We start from the raw sequence: 23,208 nt of genomic DNA, 5'->3' as shown, positions 1-23,208 counted from the left end.
TTTGGCTGGAATTCATATCAAAGAAAATCAATAACATTTTTTGTTGATTTTAGTGATTGTGAATTGCAGCTATTGTTGGCAGATGGAGCTGTTTAATTTGTGTTAATCTGTATCTTTTATTTTAACTGTAAATATCCCCCAAAACATAAAGCTATAATAATACTTCTGTGCAAAAATACTTTAATAAATACAATAACTGTCCCATACAAAATATTTTTAGAATGAACAAAATTCATTATGCAGCAGTGTTTTTCAGGAAAAGGTAAAACTTAATTTCCAGTAAACTATGTCCTTATATTTGCCTAAGAAATAAAATATTAATTGAGCTGTTTAATTATTACCATACTGTATATGATACAGTCAAATTAACATACCTGGAAATTTCATTGCTTTCAGTGCATAAGCTAAGTATGTGCTTAACTCCTTAACTCTGGCTACATTGTGCTTATTGTTTTCCTTTTGCCTGTCTTAAAATGATAGCTGCTGCCTGTTTAATATCCTCATATAATGGACAACTTCATAAATAAATATAGGCATCTTCAGTAACATTCATTCAGCAGTTTGAAAGTCTTTCCTAATGAGGCTGTTTCAGCTATCTGCCTGTCAGTGTGATGCTCTCTGTTCGCATAAATCTGTGCTTCATTATCGCTTCTTAAGCCTCAGGGCTGATTTTGTGAGAGGTTCTATGACAAGGGCGTTGTTTCGTATATTTTGTTAACATTTTAAGCTTTACTTAGTTACCAGATTTTGAGTAGATATTTTGGAAATAGATTTGTTTAATTTCTCATCAAAGGGAATGAAATGTTACATTGTGAAGTCTTAATGAATATGTTGTACTGAGTGTTCCTCAAATCAAAAGAAAAAGGATCAGTTATTCTATGTTCTTACAAAAGCTTTTTGAAATCTACACTTAATGCCAATACTGTGGTTATTTTTGGACAAAGAGTTCCACTGCACACACACGAGTTACCCCTGTATTTCATTCCCATAGAAGAATCCACTTCACCCTCAAAGGAATGTGTAAATGTGTAAAGATTTTCCATTGAAATGATTTTTTAATTCCATTTGAGAATGGAATTAAAGGTGTGCAAGAGAGAGAGAGAGATCAAAGCTCATAGAAATTTCTGGGTGGAGTACTATGACGTGTTCAGTTTTCTTATAAGACTGCTGGGGCATCAACATAAGCAACTTTCTCTGGATTGTGACCTATAATTGTGTGTGTAAGTAAAATACTAACTTGACACACATTAATCATTTCTTTTGTTAAACTTGCTCATATGCACTTTGGAATCAGTGTTAAGCTATAGTTCAACTTGTAAAGAACACCATAAATATCCCTGTCAAAATTGCTCATGTATTTAAAGAAAAAGCAGGTAATGGAGTTAAAGTATATTAAACTACCTATTTGTTTACACATTGTATGTAATTGCTGTAATTTATGCATTTCTGACTTCCTCTGTACAATACTTGAAAGGTTCATATCTGAGAACAAACTACGAATCATGAATGCTATAGAGCCTTCCTCCTATTTCAAGTTTTTATAGCCCAGGTGGACTGTGACCAGCCAGCTATAATCTGGGGGAAGCAAAAAGAAAACAAGATAATATACCTACTTCTTTGTAAGCAAGTTCTTACTTCTGTCAAATGTAGCAAGTGTATGTAGAAATATTAAGAAAATAAAGACCTTATGTGTTGTACCAGGGATATTTGAACAGTGCTAGCTATATTGCTAATATAGCACAGGGACATATTTGTCCTAATGACCTTCCTGGAAGGATCTTATCAGCAAGAGTTTAGATGTCAGTCTAAAGGGTGATGAAATATATTGCTTTAAGACATTACAGAGGTTTGTGGAACATCCAAACATGGGTAGCTTCCCAATCATTTCTTTTTCTTTTTTTAGTTTTGGTAACCCTAAACCTTCCAAACTCTTAGTCCTAAACACATGCATCAATATATTAGCCTGCCATGCTAACACAACATGAGGTTTTGTGCCATTGCACAAGCATAGCATTTGTTACACAGTTGTGCTGAAAAAACTACCATAAGGTCAATCATGGGAACATCTGAAACACAAAAATATTAAGGAACAATTAGGAGCAACAGGTGGAACTCTTAGGATGTAACATTCTGAACCCATGTTGTTATTTATTCATGGTCACATTTTAATACAGCAAAGAAAAAGCACTGAAATTTGATCTACCAGTCCCAAGATTTGCAATCAGATGCATTTCCTCTTACATCCACCCAGTTTAAAAAGCTTGTATGTATGTCTGTGTAGAACATTTATCTAAACAAAGAGTTTCTTCATTATAACAACCATTATGATTTATGTCAAAATACATAACACTGAAAATCTACTTTTTTAATTAACAAAAGATTATACTATTATTTGGATGCTTTTATGGCTGTAGTTATAAACTAACTTGTGGGAAAGCATGCCTTTGTGTAGGATGTTTGCATTTATCTGTCTAAAAAACTTACATGCTGCCTTAAAAGCAGCTTATATTCAGCAGAGTATATTGTGCCCAGAAACAGACAGCAAGCTATAAATTCTTTAAGAACTGATACATGCTCACAAAGATGAGTCCTATCAAAAGTCCACCTGCTTTACTTTGAACCAGTGAAATGTCCAAACATTTTTCAAAGGCAGTCCTATGCATAATGGATTGTAGTAATTGGGCCTGCAGTGGGCAGAAGTTGCAACAGATATTTTGGTCTCTAATTCCCAGAAACTCTTGCCAGCATGACCAGTGGTCAGGCATGCTGCCAGTTGAAGTCCAAAGTATTTGGAGATATGGTTTCTGCCCATTCCTGTGCTAAGGCATGATCATGGCCTACTTAATCTGTTCTATGCAGGTCACCTGCATCATAACAATCAAAGTTGGAAAGTGTCACTCCGAGTTACAAATACCCCTAGACATCCAGCAGCAGTGCTGGGATCAAGGAGCATCCCTGTGTGGAAAATTTGATCTTTAAGCTGGAGTGCAACTCCATCCAGAACAAGTTGAATATCTACTCCCATGATCCACTCTTTGTATTCGAATGTGCCTATTTTGTCTGACTTCAGCCTTAGATTGCTAGCTTCATCCAGATATCTGTTCCAAAAATCCACCATTTCACTTAGATTAGATGAAAGAGAAAGTTGAGTTAGGAGTCATCCACATATTGATGATACTACTCCAGATCTCTTGACAATTCTTCCCTTGGTTCCAGTAAGATCTTCAGACATTTGCAGATCAGTGACTTACCAGTGAAAGGACACATGCCTCTTGAGCCCAATACCACCATTAGCTCAGATGCTGACTTGTAAGAGTTAAAACAGAGATGGTAGGAATTTTGTTAGAGGCTAAGTAAGCACAAATCTTTTTGCAGTTTGAACAATTGACAACTGCCTGGCAGACTCACATCATGCCTGCAAGAATTGGTATAGACCTACAAGAAAGAAAGGGATCATCCTGTCGTTCATAGATTGTGTACTCATTATGAGCCTGATCTGCAGCATCATAGCAAATGAAATCTAGAGACTATTGCGACTAGGTGTTAGACCTCTTCCTCTGTTGTTGTTAGTGTAATTTCTGTATTGTCCAATAGGCAAGCTTTCTGGGAGGTTCACAACTACCCATTATACCTGCGATTCTTTCAATCAGTCATTGTACCTCAAAAAGGTTGTTCAACGTGTGTAGGTGCCAGACAAGAAAACGGGAAAGTCCAAATTAGGAGAGATTTTTCTGCATACCAAAGGTTTCCTGAAGGATGGAAGAAAATTGTTTGTTTGTTTAACAAGAGCAGCTTCTAACATGCCTCCAGTAAACTAAACAAAAAATGCCATGAGAAGTTGAGAGCTGAGTGCGTAAACCCCAAACTGTGCCATACAACCCTGACCACAGAGAGTATTCAAGTAGCAGAATATATTTTTCAGGAGCTGGGAATTAAACTGAAGTTAATACACATCCTGCTGCCTCTGACCTTCTTGCCAGTTTCACAGAACTCCTCACATAAAGAGACTCTGCCAAGTAGTTGAGATTGCTCCTCATATCATAAAAATTTCTGGAGGGAGAAGAATTTGTCATAGGGGACATGTGCACATTCTCTAAATCCACTTCTGCCCACATAGAAATAAGACCAGAGTAAATGAGGTGTATATTCCGGTGTAGAATGTACATTGCCTGTCCACATTGCTTAGTATGACATATTTTTGTGGGTCTATTATTTTAAATCAATACAAAAATCACTGCCCAAGGACAGAATTGCCCCCATAGAACAAACAGAACTTTAACAATCTGTAGCTCAGGGACTTTAAAATATCTTAATGCTCTGTCAACTTGAACACTGCACACAATTCTGGCTGCCACTTTTTAACAAAGAAAATGGGATGAAGAAAAGACTGGGAAAAGAGCACAAAAATCATTAGGGCTAAAGATGAGCTGCTCTACAAGGGAAGGATTAAATTGGAATTTTTTTCTCTTTAGATAAAAAACAAAAGATAGGATAACTAAAAGCTGAAAATAAGATTCTAAATCATAAGGAGAAATTGATTTGAAAACTTCAGCATCTTGCCAAATTATTGTAAGATACATAAAAACACACTAAAGTATGTTTCACTCATTGAACCCCGGAAAGCCACTGCAAGGTTGTAAAAATTGGGAGGAGATGGGGAAGATTTCCAGTTTATTCAAGGTATCCTTAAAATCCTGATTACCATATGTTAAATAAGAAAAAGGTAGTTCTCATTCAATTTGAGAGCTGTGCTGGTGGGTGCTCAAAAAAAGAAAAAAACCCAAAGCCCAACATTTTTGTCTTTTCAAGCACTCACAAGAAAAAATTGAGATTGGGGGAAAAAAGAATTTAATTAGTCACATCCATGCACATTCTTTCACCCCTTTCTTAAGCACAAAAACAAAGAGAATTGAGGGGGTATGAGAAACAGATGAACTGTGGCTAAGCCATGCCTTAACTTTGGAGCCTCATGTGTAGTACCATGGGCACAAGGTGAGTCAGCAGGATCCTCTCTTGGCACCCATCCAGATCCTTCTCTTCTGTTTTTTCCTTACTTTCTTAAGCAATTAAAAAAATAAATATAAGGCTGACACTACTTCAAAGTGAAATTCTGCCCTCCAGCACATCCTTAATAAAATTCCTCAAACTCAGGCCCCACCTTTTCCTTTGGTTTTGGGACAGGTTATGTTTCTTTTGGTCTCACCAGTTTTGCTTTGAACTGGCTGTGCCCACTGTGGTAGCCATTTTATGAAGGGACAAGTGGGGTATTTTTTGAGAATGCCCAAATGCACACCCAAAATTCCGGATATGCCCACATACCTCAAAAGGTTGGTGACCTCTGCCTTAACAGGAAAATATATTCTTGAACACACTCAGCAGCATTGGTTCTTGCTGGTGGCCATGTGAGTTGTACTTCCTGAATTAGAAGCCAAAGGATCTACAAGTCCTATGTTGAGTTAGAAATTTAGCCCTAGTAATACTAATTTAGCTGTCAGAAGTGGCCCTCTGTAGTTCCAAGACAAAAATCCTGGGGCAGTACCTATCAGTGTCCTGCAAAATTGCCAGACAGGAAGCAGTGCTTTGTGCTTGTTTAACCAGTTGTGTGAGCAGGTATACAAGGAAAGTACACAATGGGTTGTACAACAAAGTTGCATAATGTGTTGTGCAAGTGTAATGAACAATTGCTTGTGCAGTCCCACTTGTGCAAATGTAATCTTTGTCAGATTTTCCTCTTGTGTTTAGTTTGGAACCTAGTTTCTACTACATGATGTTAGAATGCTACCAGAATGATTCCACTGAATATTGTCCATGAAATTTAGCAGACTAAATATTGGTAGAATGACCCTGTTTTAATTTGCAAATACTATTCTGTCTTAAAATTTGGTGAAATGTTGCAACTAAGTTCCTAAAATATCAAGGTCTCTGTCTGAAGATCTCTGAGCATGTTATGCAAACATTTCCACATTAGGAAAAATTCTAGATACTTGAGATAGTACCCATGTTATTGAACCCAGGGGTTGCTAATGGTACGAAGAGTACTTCCTGAATACAATCCACTCGGGACACCTTGGCTGGCAAGAAGGGGCAGAGCATTCTTCACTATTTCCCCCAAATCCTGCAGCTTCCAGTGCCATATCACATGTCCTGGAAGGTTCCCGAACTTCCAAGATGATCTGTGGAAGAAGGCAATCAGACTATAGAGAAAGTGAATTCTTGAAAAATTACATATTTTCTCCCGCTCTAGCAGAGGGAATGTACCACTAGATAAGATGTGTGCCATATCAAAATGCTCACAGAGGCCAAAGTCTGGATCCAGACTATGACTCTGCAATAGAATATGCACCAACAGAAACCTACCTGAAAATTTTAGTTATAGAAACTACAGTGATACTTCGTAGGTACCAAAATTATTTGGCATAGTTTAACTCATTTGACATGCTCTTGCTCAGATCAGGTGTAAATCAAACCATATTTAAGCAAAAGAAAATACATTTTTAAAAATGTCATTGATTTCTTAATAAATCTCTTATTTGACAATATAGATTAGCATACAGATTAATGTTTGCCCTAATAAAATTTTAGACAGTATTGAAAGAGAGAGTATGCATATGTGTTGGAGAACTATGTCCATCATTGCAGCCTAAAGGTTTCTAATTATAAAAGCAAAGACTAAATTTCATGTATTTTTATTGCTTCATACTTACTTTTCCCTTTTTCCTCTAGGCTTGAGGAGTTCATATGCTAGTCAACACAGCCAGCTTGGTCAAGAGCTGCGGTCAACTGTATCTCCTGATCTTCACATTACTCCCATATATGAAGGCAGAACCTATTATAGTCCAGTGTACCACAGTCCAAGTCATGGAACAAGTGATGCATACCAAGGTTCCCAGACAGCATTATATCGAACTGGATCAGGTAAATATGAAGCTGAGGTTTCTTTCTGGTACTCTTTTAATCCCAGAATATATACACCAGAACCTAAATCAATTACAGGTATATAGGAATTATCCTATGGTTAATGTTAAATACTAATAAAATGCATGAAGGTGATGTACAAAGTTATCTGTACCAAAGTGCTAAATGCAATGGATATTGAGCTGGATATCAGATATGTTAGATTCTTATGGAACTTTGTAGCCCAGTTCATTTGCAGAGCACTCATATTATTATCTTTGTTTCAAAATGCTCTAAATAAAAATGTGTGTTTTCTTATTCTCTGTGTTATTTGCAATTATATGGAATTGCAAAGACGCTTTTAAATTTCATTAAGAAATGGTTCACTCAGGTAAACATTCATAGTATGTTGTGTAATGGTTAGAATATTTAGACTGGGACTTAGATGATTCAGTTTCTAGTACCTTGACGCTCACTTGCTGACTTTGGGCCAGTAACTAAGTCTCAACCCATCCTACCACAAAGGGCTTTGATGAAGATAATGTGAAGAAGAGAATTAGGAGGCCTTGATGATAGAGAACATGTAGCCATTCCCCAATAGTGCCTCTATGGCACATCACTAAGAGAAGCTTCTTTTTTTTCTTTTTTTTTTTGCACATTTTTATTAAGATTTTAAACTAAAAACTAAACAATGATCAGTCATCAAATACATCAGATGTACTGGGTCAGCCCCCTATAACATATCTTTTAAACATTCTATAATCATATTCAAATCGATTTATAAAAATTTAAAGACATCTTTAAATCTAAGCCAAGTCCCGTTTCTCCAGCCAATCGTAGAAAAGGTCCCAAGTTTGATAGAAGTCACTATCTTCCTTCTCCTTCAATAATAGAGTCAATCTGTCTATTTCTGCACAATCCAGAATCTTTTTTAAAATCAGTTCCTCAGTGGGTAGTTCCTCACTCTTCCAGTATTGAGCTAGCGCAATCCTCGCCGCTGTGATTAAATGTAGTATCAAATACATTTCTTGTTTGCTAATATTTTCCAGTACAATGCCTAACAAGAAAATTTCAGGTTTAAAAGCTAAGGGTTTTTGTAGCATTTCCTCAAGCCATTTATGTATTTTAATCCAATACTTTTTCACATATTCACAAGTCCACCACATATGGTAAAAAGTATGCACATCATGTTTACATTCCAACATCTGTTTGACATATTTGGAAACATCTTAGCTAATTGATTTGGTGACAAATACCATCTATAAAACATTTTATATAAATTTTCTTTATACAAGGTTGCTAAAGTTACCTTAATATTTCTTTCCCATAGCTTTTGCCACTTTTCTAATTCAATATTATATCCAAAATTGTGTGCCCATGTTACCATAGTTTCCTTAACCTGTTCCCCTTCCATTTTCCTGTCAAGTAAGAACTCATAAATTCTTTTAATAATTTTCTCATCTGTTTTTAACATCACTTGATCAAAGGCTGTTAGGTCTTTATAAAACCCCCATATTTTACAAACTGTAGCATACTTGATTGCATCTGCACCTTATACCACCAAGAGACATTGAATCCCTGTTCTTGTATTTCTTGATCTAGTTTCAGGCCTCCATCCTTATCCAAAATATCATCGTATCTTATGATCCCTTCAAAATTCAATACATTTGGATACACAAAAGCTTCCATAGGTGAAAGCCATCTTGGTAACTTATACAATTTTGACTTTAACTTTTCCTACACTGACATTAATGATCTTCTAATAAAGTGACTTTAAAAAGTCCCATGAGACTTAACCTTCTCGTACCACGTATAAGCATGCCAACCCATTTGCAAATCATGTCCTTCAAGATACAAAATTCTCTTATTTCGCAAGGTTATCCATTCTTTTATCCACGTTAAAATAGACGCTTGATAGTACAACATCCAATCCAGTAACCCAAAAACCCCATTCTTTTTGGTTTCCTGAAGCACTTTTTGTTTAATCCTTGCTTTTTTCTCCAAATAAATCTCAACATTTGAAAATTTAAATCCTCAAAATTTTTATCAAATTTTACGGAGATCATTTGGAACAAAAACAAAAATGTTGGTAGTATGTTCATTTTAACCAGCGGTATTCTTCCCACCAAAGACAATTGTAAATTGGTCCATCTTTCCAGATCACCTTTAATATCTTTCAATAATTTATCGTAATTGTCTTCTTTCAAAGTTGTGCATTTAGCTGTAAGATAGATTCCCAAGTATTTAACCTTTTTAACAATCTGCAAGTCCAGTTGTTCTTGGAGTCTTTTTTTCTGATCTTGCGTAAGATTTTTAACTAATAGTTTCGTTTTTTCTTTATTTATTTTCATCCCCGTAACCTCACCATATTCTTCAATCCGTTGTAAAAGTTTAGGGATTGTTACAAAAGGTTCCTCTATTATAAAGACCAAATCATCTGCGAATGCTTGCAATTTATACTTTTCATCCCTAATTTTAGTACCTTTAAAGTCCTCGTCATCCCTAATATTTCTATTCAAAACCTCTAAAGTCAGGATGACCAATAGGGGTGACAACGGGCATCCCTGCCTTGTACCCTTTTGTATCTCTATAGCCCTTGTACATTCTTCATTAATTAAAATCCTGGCCAATTGTCTTTGATAGATGCTTGATATCGCATTCATAAATTTTCCCCCAAACTCCATTTGGTCTTTGTGTTGCATCATGAATTGCCAATTAACATTATCAAAGGCTTTCTGGGCATCTAAAAACAGTAGAGCCATTGATTTTTCCGTGTGTGTCTCGTAGTATTCTAGAATATCCAAGATAGCCCTCAGATTGTTCTTCATTTGTCTTTTAGGCAGGAAATCATTTTGGTCTGGATGAATAAAGTCTATTAAAAACTTCTTCAACCTTTCTGCCAATATAGAGGCAAAAATTTTATAATCCACATTTAGTAATGATATAGGTCTGTAATTTTGAATCCGTGTTAAGTCCATATCTTCTTTCGGTATTAATGTAATATTTGCCTCTGTCCAGGTATCTGGTATTTTAGCATTTAACAATGCTTCATTACATATATCTTTGAGCAACGTAGCAAAAACTCCCTCAAAAGATTTGTAAAATTCAGCTGGTAGCCCATCCGGACCAGGGGTTTTATCGTTCTTTTGTCGCATGATTGCCTCTGTTATTTCCATAGTTGTTACTTCTTGATTCAATATTTTTTGATACTTTTCTGGTAGTTTTGGTAAATCTCCCTTTCAAATGTATTCTTTTACCTTCTCAATTGAAAACTCCTCCTTCCGGTATAGCCTTGCAAAAAAAATCTTCAGCTATTTTCTTAATTCGTGTATTTTGTACCTGTAGTCGTCCTTCTCCATCTTTCAGTTTCGAAATCAATCTCTTCTCTCTTTCTTTTTTTACTTTATATGCTAGCCATCTCCCCATTTTATTAGCATTTTCAAAAAAAAATCTGTTTAGCCAGTTTCATTTGCTTAGTAAGTTCATTTGTATCCAAGAGATTCAATTTGTGCTTTAAAGTATTCATTTGGACCCTAAGATTTCTTTTTGTTGGATCCGCCTGCAGTTCTTGTTCCCGTTTCCTCAATTTTTCTACTAATGTTACTCGCTCTTGCTTTTTCTTTTTCTTTATTTTTGCTGAGTAGGTTACTATCAGTCCCCTGACATAGGCTTTAGCTGTATCCCAGACATTCTGTAAAGAAGTTTCTTCCGCTTTGTTTATTTGAAAAAATATTTGCATCTCTTTGCTTATCTCCTCTACAAATTTTTTATCTTTTAGTAATGCTTTATCTAGACTCCATCTGGGCGTCCTTGCAGCTCCTTTCAATGATATAAATACAGGATTATGATCCGCCCAGACATTTGCCTCCATTTCAGCTTCTATCAGACCTGGCATTAAGTCTGGAGTTATCCAAACCATATCAGTTCTAGACCATGACCTATGTCTGTTTGAGTAAAAAGAATAATTGGCTGAAGATGGGTTTTTATGCCTCCAGGCATCTATCAATCTGAATTCTTCAATCAAGTTGGAACAAGACTTTGGAAGCATCCTCCTACCCTTTTTTCCCTTACTTTCACTCTTGTACTCGATTCCCTTATTCACAATTGCATTAAAATCGCCCATTACACACACAGACTGATAGTCTACTTGTAAAAGTAACATATGTACTTTTTGGTAAAACGTTTCCTGATGGTCATTTGGTGCATATATTGCCACTAAGAGCACCTTTTTAAGTTTAATTATAATTTCTACCATCAAGATCCTACCATCCTCATCAGCAAGAATATATTTAGGGTCCAATTTTTCTTTACCATACAATGCTAAACCTCTTTTCTTTTGTGATGCAGAAGAAACAAACAATTTTCCCAGTTTTGAACATTCCAGAAGTTTAACATATTGTTTCTTAATATGTGTTTCTTGTAGACAAATTATATTTAATTTTCATTTTTGAAGTTGAGCAAAAATCCTTCTTCTCTTAGATGGTCCATTTAGTCCATTAACATTTAAAGAGAGCAATTCAATTTTCCCTTCCTTTTTAAGAGCCATATTTAATAAAATATAGAAAGCTTCTCCTGGAATCATAAGCTCAGTCCTTTGTTGGATTAACCAGTCTGCCACAGCAGCCTAAACAGAAGCATCTTCCAATACTACCAAAATATTTTCCATCAATTTTGTGTTTTGGTAGCACAGGGTTAAAGTCAGATAAGAAGAACATGTGTTGTTACTCTGTGCATTAAAGACAAACACCCAATGAGCATTTCTTAATATATATGTTGTATAGCAGGTGCTGGAAATCTACAAAGATCATCCAGTCAGCGTAGCACGCTTGCATACCAAAGAAACAATTATGCTCTGAACACAACAGCTACCTACGCAGAACCCTACAGATCATTGCATTACCGACTCTCAGAGTCCAGTTACAATAGGATGCAACATGCAGCCCCTGCAGATGATGGTACAACAAGATCTCCTTCCATAGACAGTATCCAGAAAGATCCAAGGCAAGTATACCTATATTTTAACAAACTGCACAAAGTTGTTAACAGTGAAATTATTCAAAAGTGCTTCCCATTACTTCCATTTTAATTTTTTATCATAGGGATAAAATTTGCTTTTGTTCTTTTCAATTTAGTTACAAATATTTGTAAAATAGTTTCAGTTCTAAACTGGTTAACTCATTCTAGGATGAAAATGTATTTATCTGTACACATTTATGTGATGTAACACAAAAGTGCACCTTAAATATGGGGGTGCCTTGATTATCAGTGATTAGTAAATATAATAAATAAATTCCACTTGCCTAATGCAGAGAATTTGCATGGCGGGATCCCGAATTGCCTGAGGTCATTCACATGCTTCAGCATCAGTTCCCATCAGTTCAAGCCAATGCTGCAGCCTACCTTCAGCACCTGTGCTTTGGGGATAACAAAGTAAAAACCGAGGTATGGTTTCTTATTGAAAAGGTTCAGTAAAGAACATTTCAGAACTGTTAGAATGAGCTATTTAATTTTATAGTTTGAATCAAATTGGTAATTGTTAACTGTGACTATTATTGCAAATATATTGCACATACCTATTAAGACATTTAGGCTTTACTGTAGAGACAATAAAAATGTTATATAATTTAACAACATGTTTTTACAACTTCCTTTTTACATGTTTAAAATTTCTCATAGAACTTAAACAAAAGTTACCAAGTTTGTCCATTCTGTATAACTTTGCTGTATTTTCTACAGTATGAAATGGAAAATATTGAGCCTCTTACTAGAAATGAAAATGTTGCACATTTCTCAGGAGCCAAAGACTTCTTCAGTTAAACCACCAGAAAGTTTTTGCTGGCTAGTTTATATTACAAAAATGTGTCTTCAGATAAAAAGATGGAGGGAAATCAACTCAGGGTGAAGAAACTTGTTAAAGTCTAGGTGTAATGAAGAGGGAACCTTCCTCCAAACTAGGGCAGCAACCAAGAAATCTTAATAATTCCCTCTAAACATTGATTACTATTGATTACTCTATTGTTTTTGCATGGCTGGAATGGCATATTTGTCACATTAAGAAAGGGGTGAAAACAAAGTAGGGTTGGAACCTTATTAAATGTTTCACTACTTTCTTAGGACCCTTAATAAAAGCCGAGGTTCACTGTGCTGACTGCCCATCCCAGTTGCAGTGATTGATGGTGCAGGCTGCCTGAAAGTCAGGATACCCACTTTAGAGATGGGTGCCCTGGGGTGAACTCAGGACTGAAGAAAAGCTACAGCAAACCAGAATATCAGGGCAGAAAATTCCATTCCAGTTGGGCTGCTTGAGGCAAGAAGAGAGAAAAAATGAAGACAAGAGGAAGCACGGACTGATTCATAAGGGAGAAGGCTGTCAGTGGCCTTCTCTGACAGTAGTGAAACATTTAATAAGGTTCCAGCTCTCCCTTGTAGGCTATGAGCTACCTCCTTTCCCAGAGGGGGCATGCCTGCAGGCACTAGTTGATGAGGAACTTGGGCAGGAGGGGGTCTTGCACCCATCCTGCTCAAGGGATCCTGTGGGCAGCTGGTTTGCCACCGTGTGTATGGAGTGCTGGACAAGACATACCTGTTGTCTGATCCAGCATGGCTTTTCTTATGAGGAGAGAAAGAGAGGAAGGAATGGCCAGAGTCAGGGCAGATGAGGTTGAAAGGAGATAAAATATGATATAATTGAAGGATGACAGTTGTGGAGACTGAACGGGCAAAGAGAGTAATGATAGTAGGAGTTTTCATGACTGGCAATAAACAACATAAATAGAGAGAGGATGCAATTGAGGTTCAGTGGAGAAGTCCCAGAACCTCCCCTCATTACAGCTAAGAGGGCAAAGAGAGGGAAGAGCCTGATCTAGCACATACTGCACCAAGAAAAGCAATTGTATTTTGGTATGCAGAAAGGGCGCTGGTTAAAGTTCCCTTTTTATGGAGAGAATGCCACATCACAAAGCAAGCATTAAGTATGGATAAATATTGTTATTGTTTAAGGTAATTTCATTTACTTCCCTCTGTCATGTTTCAATTGTTGGTTTATTTTCTCTTGTTTCAATTCTTAGATTGCTTGGATTTTGATTTGTTCCTTTTTTGAGCTTCCTTGAACAATATAACCAAACTGTGGGATAAAAGCCTCCCTGTAAATATGAATAAGGGGGCAATTCTATGGCCTTTATACTGTGTGTGAGACAGTGCTTGCATTCCCCCACTCCAAGGTCAGAGACAGCCCTCTGACTTCAGAAGAGTATGTTGAAGACACCTCCCCTTTGCAGCTGGAGTAGAAAGAAATACACTGGATGGCCATTCATATTCTTGGAGGAAGGAAAGGGGGTGTTTCAGTGGGAGTGGAGAAGACTGGAGAGGTCAGAATATGAGGTATTCTGAGGTCCCTCCAACCCCCTCGCACCTGAAACACCTTTGCTCGATTAGCCAAAAAAGCCTATCTAGCAAAAAAATGCAGGTCAGGAAGAAGAGGAGTGGAAGATCACTGCTATCACTCCTCCTGCCCTGAATTGATTATCGCCTTCAAAGTCAGGGCCTTACAGTCATCAAGCGCACAATTCATAGGACTGCATCCTAAATGAATCAAACATCACATGTGTATATGTGCATTCATCTTAGTGAATGTGATTGTATGAGGAAAAAAGAAAGATTTTTATGTTATTGGGGTTATTGGGATAAAGCCATCCCTGTTTAGAATTAATGGCTTTTCACTAAAATTTACATTTTTTGCATTCCTATAAATCTGTAAGCTGTTCATTTTCATCAAAAGTAGGAAGTTTAGGAAAAATATGAACAACACTCTACTTTCCACAAATTGGAAGTATGTCCCTCCAGAATTCTAAGACATTTAGTAGGCAGACATGATAACCTGATTCATCAAGCACCCATGAGAAAACCATCTTATTTCATTGCTTATTTGAACTTTTTTATGCATCAACTGTTAACAGAAACTGATTTCATTATTCATCATATTTTCCTAGGTATGTAGGTTGGGAGGGATCAAACATCTGGTTGACCTGTTGGATCACAGGGTCCTTGAAGTTCAAAAGAATGCTTGTGGTGCATTGCGGAACCTGGTTTATGGAAAGTCTACAGATGAAAATAAAATAGCAATGAAAAACGTTGGTGGGATACCTGCACTTTTACGATTGCTAAGAAAGTCAATTGATGCAGAAGTAAGAGAACTTGTCACAGGTAAAGTTTGAATAGCTAGGGAGTAAATGGCTTGTAGCAAGTTAAAATGTGGTTCTGTGTGTATGAAGAGGTTTAATTTGAAAGCATTGTTTAATTGAAAAGATAACTAGAAGTACGTAACTATACATGTCTATTCAGATATAGGTCCAATTTAATTTAATGAGATCCTAGATATATAGCAGGGATAAACAACTTCAAGTGTTCCAAGGGAAGTTCTTCCAGTGTGGACCATGTTCCCTCTGCCACTTCTCCTTGTCACAAAAAGGAGCAAATTGTTTGCCCATTTTAAGCCTCCATTACAGCTGGCTACTTAATTACAATATCAAACTGCAACATTTCCTTCCTTAAAAAAATGGGAGCATACTGGCTGCTATGGGGATCATATGTTGTCCAGAAGGATGGGCAAATATTGTAGGATCAAATGTGGAATGCTGATATTTACCCAAGAAGACTCACAGCTGTAATTATTCCCAAAGGTACTCCTACCAAGAGAGCAATTTTGGCTAATGGGTGGGATAGAAATCTAATAAATAATAAATAAATACTGAGTATGGACTCAGGAAATAAATATTTATGCAATGACCAAGTGCCAATTTATTTTTGCTTACTCAACTTTGTCCCACCATAAAAATATTTTGGACCTTGATAGTATTGAATATTTTGTATATGTCATTTGCTAACAATGCCAGTTAAATCTGTTTTAATTCCAGGTTGGAAGATAACAACACTGGAAAAGTCAAGGGGGGTGAACTTTCTCCCCAGGCACTGTATGTCATCAGCACTTTCACATTCATGAGAATGATTTTAAGGAAATCTTTGTTTTGGATATTAGTACTGTAGGAATACACTATTTAGCTAAATGTTTTTGATATTTTATTTTATTTTATTAAATTTATATTCTGCAACCAATTAGTCTAACAGGACTTTCTAGGCAGATTACAGAGCAAATAAAATCAGAACATACATACCAGTGAAATTACAATAAAACAGTAATATATATAATATTACCAGAAGCCAGTATTAAAAACATAACAATAAACACAATGCACAGCAATACAGTGGACAGCAATATACAGCTGAGAATTAAATGGTAACATAAGAAGTTAAAACAATATAAGCTAAAATTCTAGGACTCCGTAAAATTTAATTCCATTAAATGTTAAAATGTCTGGAGCAATAATGTTTTTTCCTGGTGCCAAAAAGATGGTAAAGAATGTGCCAGGCAACTGCTCTTGGGAGGGCATTGCATAGATGGGATGCAACCAGTGAGCAGGTCCCTCTTCTGTTAGTCATCCCCCTTACTTCCTTGGAGGATGGCTTCTTCAGAAGAGCCTTCAAACCCAAACTTAATAGGTTTTTAAAAGTTAAAACGATTGATATTTTATGTCTGAGATATGAACCATACAGTAGAATCATAAAGTGATTGTTTACTCTCGGTTTCAGTATTGCAGGTAGGGAAGAATATTACCTTAGAACAAGATGTTCATGCACACGTCATGAAATCAGTGGGATATAACTTCTTAACAACGTTAACTTCTTAAGCATTGATTTCAAGGAGAATTACACGTGCTTCATTTTTCTCTGGATTGTGCCAATTGTCTTTTTGCATGTAGAGCGCAGCCACCAGAACAGTATGAAAGCACATACGCCATTATGGCATTTTATTAGTAACATGCAGTATATATAAGAAAAAGCCAAGGGTGATCACTGCTGTAAATTCTGTTTGATGCCACCATTAAATGACGTTTTAAAATGGATCCCACATGCTCTGAGCCTTTGATTTCTTGATAGAAAATTCTATGAGGAATAGGTACAAAAATGCTGTCAAGAATCTTGTCTCATGCCTTTCTTTTACTGTGGGCTTAACATTCTCTTGAACTAGCAAAAGGAAAAAGAGAAGTAAAAGAACACATTTTGTTTTAAAAAAATATTTTTAAGTGGGAATGAAGATACGACTATACAAGTTAACCTTAAATATTATGTTATTATAAGCATATCAGGCTTCCACTAACTGTCAAAGCTTAACCTTGATTTGGTGTGTTTTAAAAGAAAATTGTATGAGGTTGGACAAAAGAAGGAAAAAGAAGAAAAGAATGCAGAATTACTCAATGAAATAGTCTAAAAAAGTATCAGATTATAACTCTCATTTCTCAGATGTCGTTATTGCACACAATCGGAAACCCTGTTTTTATGTTTGGAAAGGCATGAGCTTTCCAGTGTTTCAGAATAATGACAGTGATGACGGCGACGACGATTTTAGCAAAAGCTTACTTTAACCATTAGAAATGTACATCTTAGGAATAGATGTAAGGAATAGACAAAGATCACTTGCAAAAGAAAACAAACCTTTTCATATTGCTATGAAATAAAATGGAGCAACATTGTAATAGATACACATCATATGGGTGGGAGAGATACTGGGAGCCATACAGAACATTCTTCCCCAAAGACTCCTGAGGTACAATATATTCCAGTGAAGGCTTGGATCCAAGTACTTTGTTTGTACACTAACAAAAAAACCTTTTCTATTTACAGAGGGGCTGTTTCTGATTTAAAGAAGGAGCATAGTGTTAGAAAAGGCATTTCCAAATAATTTCTTTCTTTTGTGTAAACTTCTGTATAAGACTGTGCTCAAGTTTCTGTCAGGACCTGCATCTTCTTGACTTTTTCTTATACTATAATACAACCCCTGATGTATTGTGGCATTGCACTAAAGAAAATCTTCCATTGGCATTTGTACAAAAGTTCACAGAATAGCAGTAATATATTTTCCCTTCTAACACAATCTAAATATGATGGTGAGGCATATGTAAACAAACAAACAAACAAACAAAAGCAGCCAGGCAGAATCCTATGTGCCTAGTTGCATGTCCGAGCCCATTGTCTGACTCCTTAATTACATTCTCTTTCCATCATGATTCCTGAGCCAGGAATCCCTTATGTGCACATGGGGGCAAGGAGAAACAGTAGACACGTGACCCTGAAGACATGGAAGCCTCCAGAGCATTTTTTGATTTTGCTTTTTTAACTCACGTCTTGTATCACATATAAATAAGGCCTCGGTCTGATATGTAGAGATGTTGAATGAAATGCAGCACCACATAAGCCAACCCTCTTCATATTCTTCAGCACACTGCCCAAAATTGCCTTTGGAAAGTGTATGGAGGGTTGCAAGGGTGGGGGGAAGGAAATGGTCTTCTCAGCATTCCACTGATTGAAGCACTTCACTGAATTCCACCCGTTGAAGCCGACTTTAAAGCTTCTTTCCATGTATTCATTTGAACTTTTCCAAGTTTTCCTCAGAGAATCTTGAGATGGTGCTAAATAATGCTATATATAATTACTTTCTTACTGCTAAACACAGTAATAGATTGTGAGCAGCACACTGGGCAAAGTAGGGCATTTTTCTGTCTAAACAATTATAGGACAGGGCCCTAAGTCACATAACATTTTCTGGAGGAACACAGCATGAATATGTGCATAATTGCTGCCTTGGTTTACACTGTTATTTCTGAGCCTATGAGTATGATAAGAAGATCTGCCTTATCTAATCATTCAACATGCATATGCTCTGATCAATCAGTTCTTTCTACATTCTTGGTTTATTCAATATGTACTGATGGATTGCCTCAATAAGGAAATGGGTGAAATTTTAACCTTCATGTAATTGCTCATCAGATATGTTTAGCAGTGGGTATAGTAAATGGCACTCCAGTTCTTTCTGCAAAATGTTAATGCCATTAGGTCAATGAGTGACTGTAGCTATGCCATTTCCGGTAAAGAAAATGTGCTAAAACAAATATCTGTGTATCTATAGGGACTGGCAAACAAAGGCTCTGTGTGACACAATGACGTAGATTTGTTACTGAACCTAGTGTTATCTAAATATAGGATTGCTTAGGAAAGGTAGAAGTGAACACTTCATTACCATGTTATTCAGAACTGAAGCACACCTAATCTGCATGGATTTTTTTTCTCAAATCTGTATTCAAGACTTGTAGTTGCAATGAACACCTACACTAAGTCACTGTATTGTAAAGCAAAGATAAATTATATTCTTACGCTTCACCTTCAGAACTTTGAAATTAATTTTTCAACTTGCAATTGCTTGATTGTATTGGCAGTGGCTTTGCATAATTCCATCTTAATGTGTGCTTTTATATTGTCTGATTTATGCTCTGCTTTAATATTGCTGTGACCAAAGTTAAACTTTGGATTTTTTAAACTTACTACATTTCTGTATTGTCCAGTGACCAAAACTTTCTGAGTTGGAGAGTTATAAAATAAAAGTTAAAACCACAGAATGCATAAACATAGTGAAACATATAGGAACGTCTAAAGGAACGTCTCCTTGCATATGAGCCTGCCCAGAATTTAAGATCGTCTGCAGAGGTCCTCCTCTAAGAGCCCTCTTTGAAAGAGGTGAGGAGGGATGATAGGAGGAGGGCCTTTTCTGCTGTAGGGTCCTGATTATGGGACTCCCTCCTTAGAGAGGTGTGCCTGGCACCCACACTTTATTTGTTCTGGCACCAGGCCAAACCTTTTTTAAATTTACCCAGTTTTTTAATTGTTAATTGGTATTTTAATTTTTATATCAAGTACTGGCACTAAGGAATTTTTAATTGTGGCATTGTAATGATACTGCTTTTTTAAAAACATGTAAACTGTCTTAGGATTTTTAAATGAAGAATGATATATAAACATTTTTAAATAAATACATAATTCAGTAAAACAAGTCATGATAGAGTACTTACCATAGAGATTTGAATGAAGTGTCCAATTAGTACAATAGATTTGCAAAAATATGAGAGTTTAACTAGTTTGCAAAAAAAAATCCTTATATAAATGCAAACCAATAAAAAAATAAAGGAATGGCACTTGCTGTTGGCTGCAAAAGCTCTTCTTCATTGAGATAAAGCTTTTTTTGGGGGGGTAGCTATTGCCTCAACTTTGATATCATGAAGGACCTGTGCACATCCTAACTGACAAGGATTAAACTGTCAAAACATTCAATTGTTTTTATTTTGGAACACCAGAATAAACTTATTGAGAATTGAATGCAATTCATACCTCAGAATTACTGTTTTATGATAAAACCGTAGAACCACTTTCCCTCAAAACAAAAATGACAAAACTGAGGGGGTCATACTTTGGACACACCATGAGAATGCAAAACTACCAGGAAAAGACAGTCATGCTAGGGAAAGACTCAGGCAGAATAATAAAGAGATGGCTTGAATCCATAAAGGAAACCACAGCCTTGAATTTAGAACAGCTAAGCAGAAATGTCATGGATTGGACCTTTTGGGGGACTTTCATTCATAGCATCACCTCACATCAGAGACAACTTGACAGTACGTAACAGTTAACTAGTAGTTCCAGTATATCTGCATATATAGCAATTGAGTGGGAAGACCGTGTAGCAAAATGTTTGGGGTTCTCTTTTATTATCTCCTAGGAAATGCAGGGGCTTTTGGATAGTATCCATTGTTAGTCCCATGTAGAGACTTCATGAAATGAATGGGACAATTAGTTGTGACTAAACTGAGTCTCATTCATTTCAGTTGGTTTCTTTATGTGGAACTAACACAGAATGCTACCCTTTTTTTTGCTAGCAGACATCAGTGAAGAACCGTGCCTTTCAACAAGATAGAACTGTTATGCCGTATTTGGTAAATGTTGGTTACTTTGAAGAAATAATAGACAGTAGCCAACAATGGATAGTTAGGGTGCAAATACAAACATTAATTATGTTGTGCTAACATAATCTGCTCTAGCACAATGACAATAGCACTATCTGGTGTACTGATGTCTGGAAAGGTAGGATATAAGCTAATACCATTGCTATAGAGTGATTCACTACAAGATAATTCATGTTAACAGTCACACCCCATTGGATACTGCCCATTACTTCTCCATATAAGCCAGCATTTGGCAGATGACAATATACTAGGTCATATTATGACAGTGAGTGAGGAAAATGACAAGATATTTCATTGTAGGCTGTCTTTTTTCAAAACATTAACTTCAAGTGCTATTTTTTTTTTTTTTTAACGAGGTATAGACCACATTAGATTTTGTTACCACTTGTCATAAGGTCATTTCCCCAAATATAATAAAAGGAATATTGCAGGTATGTTTTAGTTGGAGAGTATGAACCAGGATAAATATAGGCATACCCAAATATAGGCTGTATGTATGTTTGATTCAGAACTACATTTTGAAAAATGGAAATAAGTCATGGACTCGGGAGCTCCCAAATTGCCTTCCCTCCTCTCCCTACTTGCATGAAGCTTTCCTTTCCATGAATACAGTTGGTTGTGGCATGCAGGGTTGGTAAACTATATCATGTTTGCCTTTCAAATTAGAATGATTAGGAACATTGCCCTTAGATTCTAAGAACTTCAAGCAGTGTTCCCCTTCTTCCTCCCTGCCTGAAAAATTTGAGGCAATATTGGCAAAACATGAGAGAGGCAGCATTCCTTGTGTTCTGCTTGAGGTCTTTTGGATGCAAGACATGGTGAGAAGTAGATTTCTGATTCTGTTCAGGAGGACAACTGCTAACTGTTTGGTAGATTCAGATGTCATGGACATGGTGAGTGATAATGAGGCAACTGTGAGGGACAGCTGTGTGCAAGAATGGAGGGGGCAAGGGAACACTTGAGCCCATGCTTCATGAACAGTCCCCCAAGCCAATATTTGGAATATTGTCTGTAAAGCTATAGGAAGAAAAGGAAAGTTCCAATAGAGATGTACAAATTGAAATACATTTCATGCAGCTATATTCCCCTTTCCCCCTTTTCTTCATTTTTTCCTTTACCAAGGAAGAGTTTCTAACTCTTTTTTCTCTTCATGCAAAGGCTATAATTCCTATATAGTATATATAGTGTGCACCAATCATTTGGTAACTTCATGCAAGTTAAATCCATGATGATTATGTTTACATTCTAGTTATTTAGAAAGTAACCAGATCAATATAAGACTAAGTCTATTGTTAATTACATACTCCGTATCAAAAGTGCCACATAAGTCACTGTGTCTCATATATTTCAACAATCTTGGCAGATTACTGCTGATTTCACACACTTCAGAATATACATACAGTGTTGCAGCATAAATAATCCTAGCTTATCTGATCATAGATAATATCGATTTCTTTCTCTTGAAGTTTAAGGTGACAAATCCACTGGATTCTGTGTTAGGTTATATTAGTTGACTGTAATGAAACTTGGTAAGTTGCAGTACACCAGCGATCTGGAATCTGCATTAATACTTCACAGGGTACCAAACTTCCCCCTTCCTGTTAAAGAGTAACTCTCCATAACCTGCTGTCCTCCAATGACTTGGACAACAACTCCAGTTTTTCCTGCCTTTAGCAAACTGGGGTTGATGGGAATTGAAGTGGAACACCAGTGTGTCACATTGAGTTCCTTGAAAGGAAAAATGGTGGCATATTAATATAATTGAGGAATAGGACAAGGACCCAAGGTTGGGGAAAGCTGCTGGATTCCCTCTTGCATTATTATTTCTAACTGAGAGCACTTTGTTAATAGTACCTTCCATGTGCCAAGTTGGAAAACCAAAAATGTCTAGAGAAGCTCTGTTGTGGTCTTACGCTGGCCAGTTATTATTATTTTGTGCTGTGAAGCATATTTGTTTTTGTTTTATTGTGCCAAACTTTTAAGTTGCTGTTACCAGTCCCATGGTATTGTGGGTTAAGATATACAAGCTGCCATTAAATGATATGCTGTTTCTTTTTCCTTAGGCGTTCTCTGGAACTTGTCTTCATGTGATGCAGTTAAAATGACAATCATTCGAGATGCTCTGGCAACACTAACAAACACTGTGATAGTTCCTCACTCTGGGTGGAATAATTCTTCCTTTGATGATGATCATAAAATTAAATTCCAAACTTCTCTAGTTCTACGCAACACAACAGGATGCCTGAGGTAATTCACTGTGCTTGTAGTACTCATCTTAAACAGCAGTTTTTAATGCATTTTATATTTATTTTACCATTCGGTTCTTACAAATTAATTTTATGCTTTTCCATAATAAACAACTTTAGGTCCAAAACCATTCATTTCTGTATGAATAGCAACACTCCTTAAA

General features: G+C 36.4%; 1 protein-coding gene across 6 annotated transcripts in view; it reads left to right on the top strand.

Annotated features, from left to right (window-relative positions):
* PKP4 (plakophilin 4) overlaps nucleotides 1-23,208 on the top strand; it is a 125,819-nt gene that overhangs the window by 86,190 nt on the left and 16,421 nt on the right. For 4 of the 6 annotated variants that reach the window (XM_044417629.1, XM_044417630.1, XM_044417625.1 and 1 more), the window contains 5 exons: nucleotides 6,724-6,915; nucleotides 11,676-11,895; nucleotides 12,204-12,336; nucleotides 14,883-15,096; nucleotides 22,862-23,045. In XM_044417629.1, the coding sequence (XP_044273564.1) occupies nucleotides 6,724-6,915; nucleotides 11,676-11,895; nucleotides 12,204-12,336; nucleotides 14,883-15,096; nucleotides 22,862-23,045 (943 nt within the window). The remainder of the gene's footprint in view (nucleotides 1-6,723; nucleotides 6,916-11,675; nucleotides 11,896-12,203; nucleotides 12,337-14,882; nucleotides 15,097-22,861; nucleotides 23,046-23,208) is intronic. The other 2 variants (XM_044417626.1, XM_044417628.1) reach the window with 1 other exon arrangement.

Source organism: Varanus komodoensis, unplaced genomic scaffold (assembly GCF_004798865.1).
Source record: "Varanus komodoensis strain SLA01 unplaced genomic scaffold, ASM479886v1 scaffold9, whole genome shotgun sequence".
Taxonomy (NCBI): Eukaryota; Metazoa; Chordata; class Lepidosauria; order Squamata; family Varanidae; genus Varanus; species Varanus komodoensis.
Note: the sequence above shows the minus strand (reverse complement) of the source record. Positions and strands in the feature narration are given on the sequence as shown.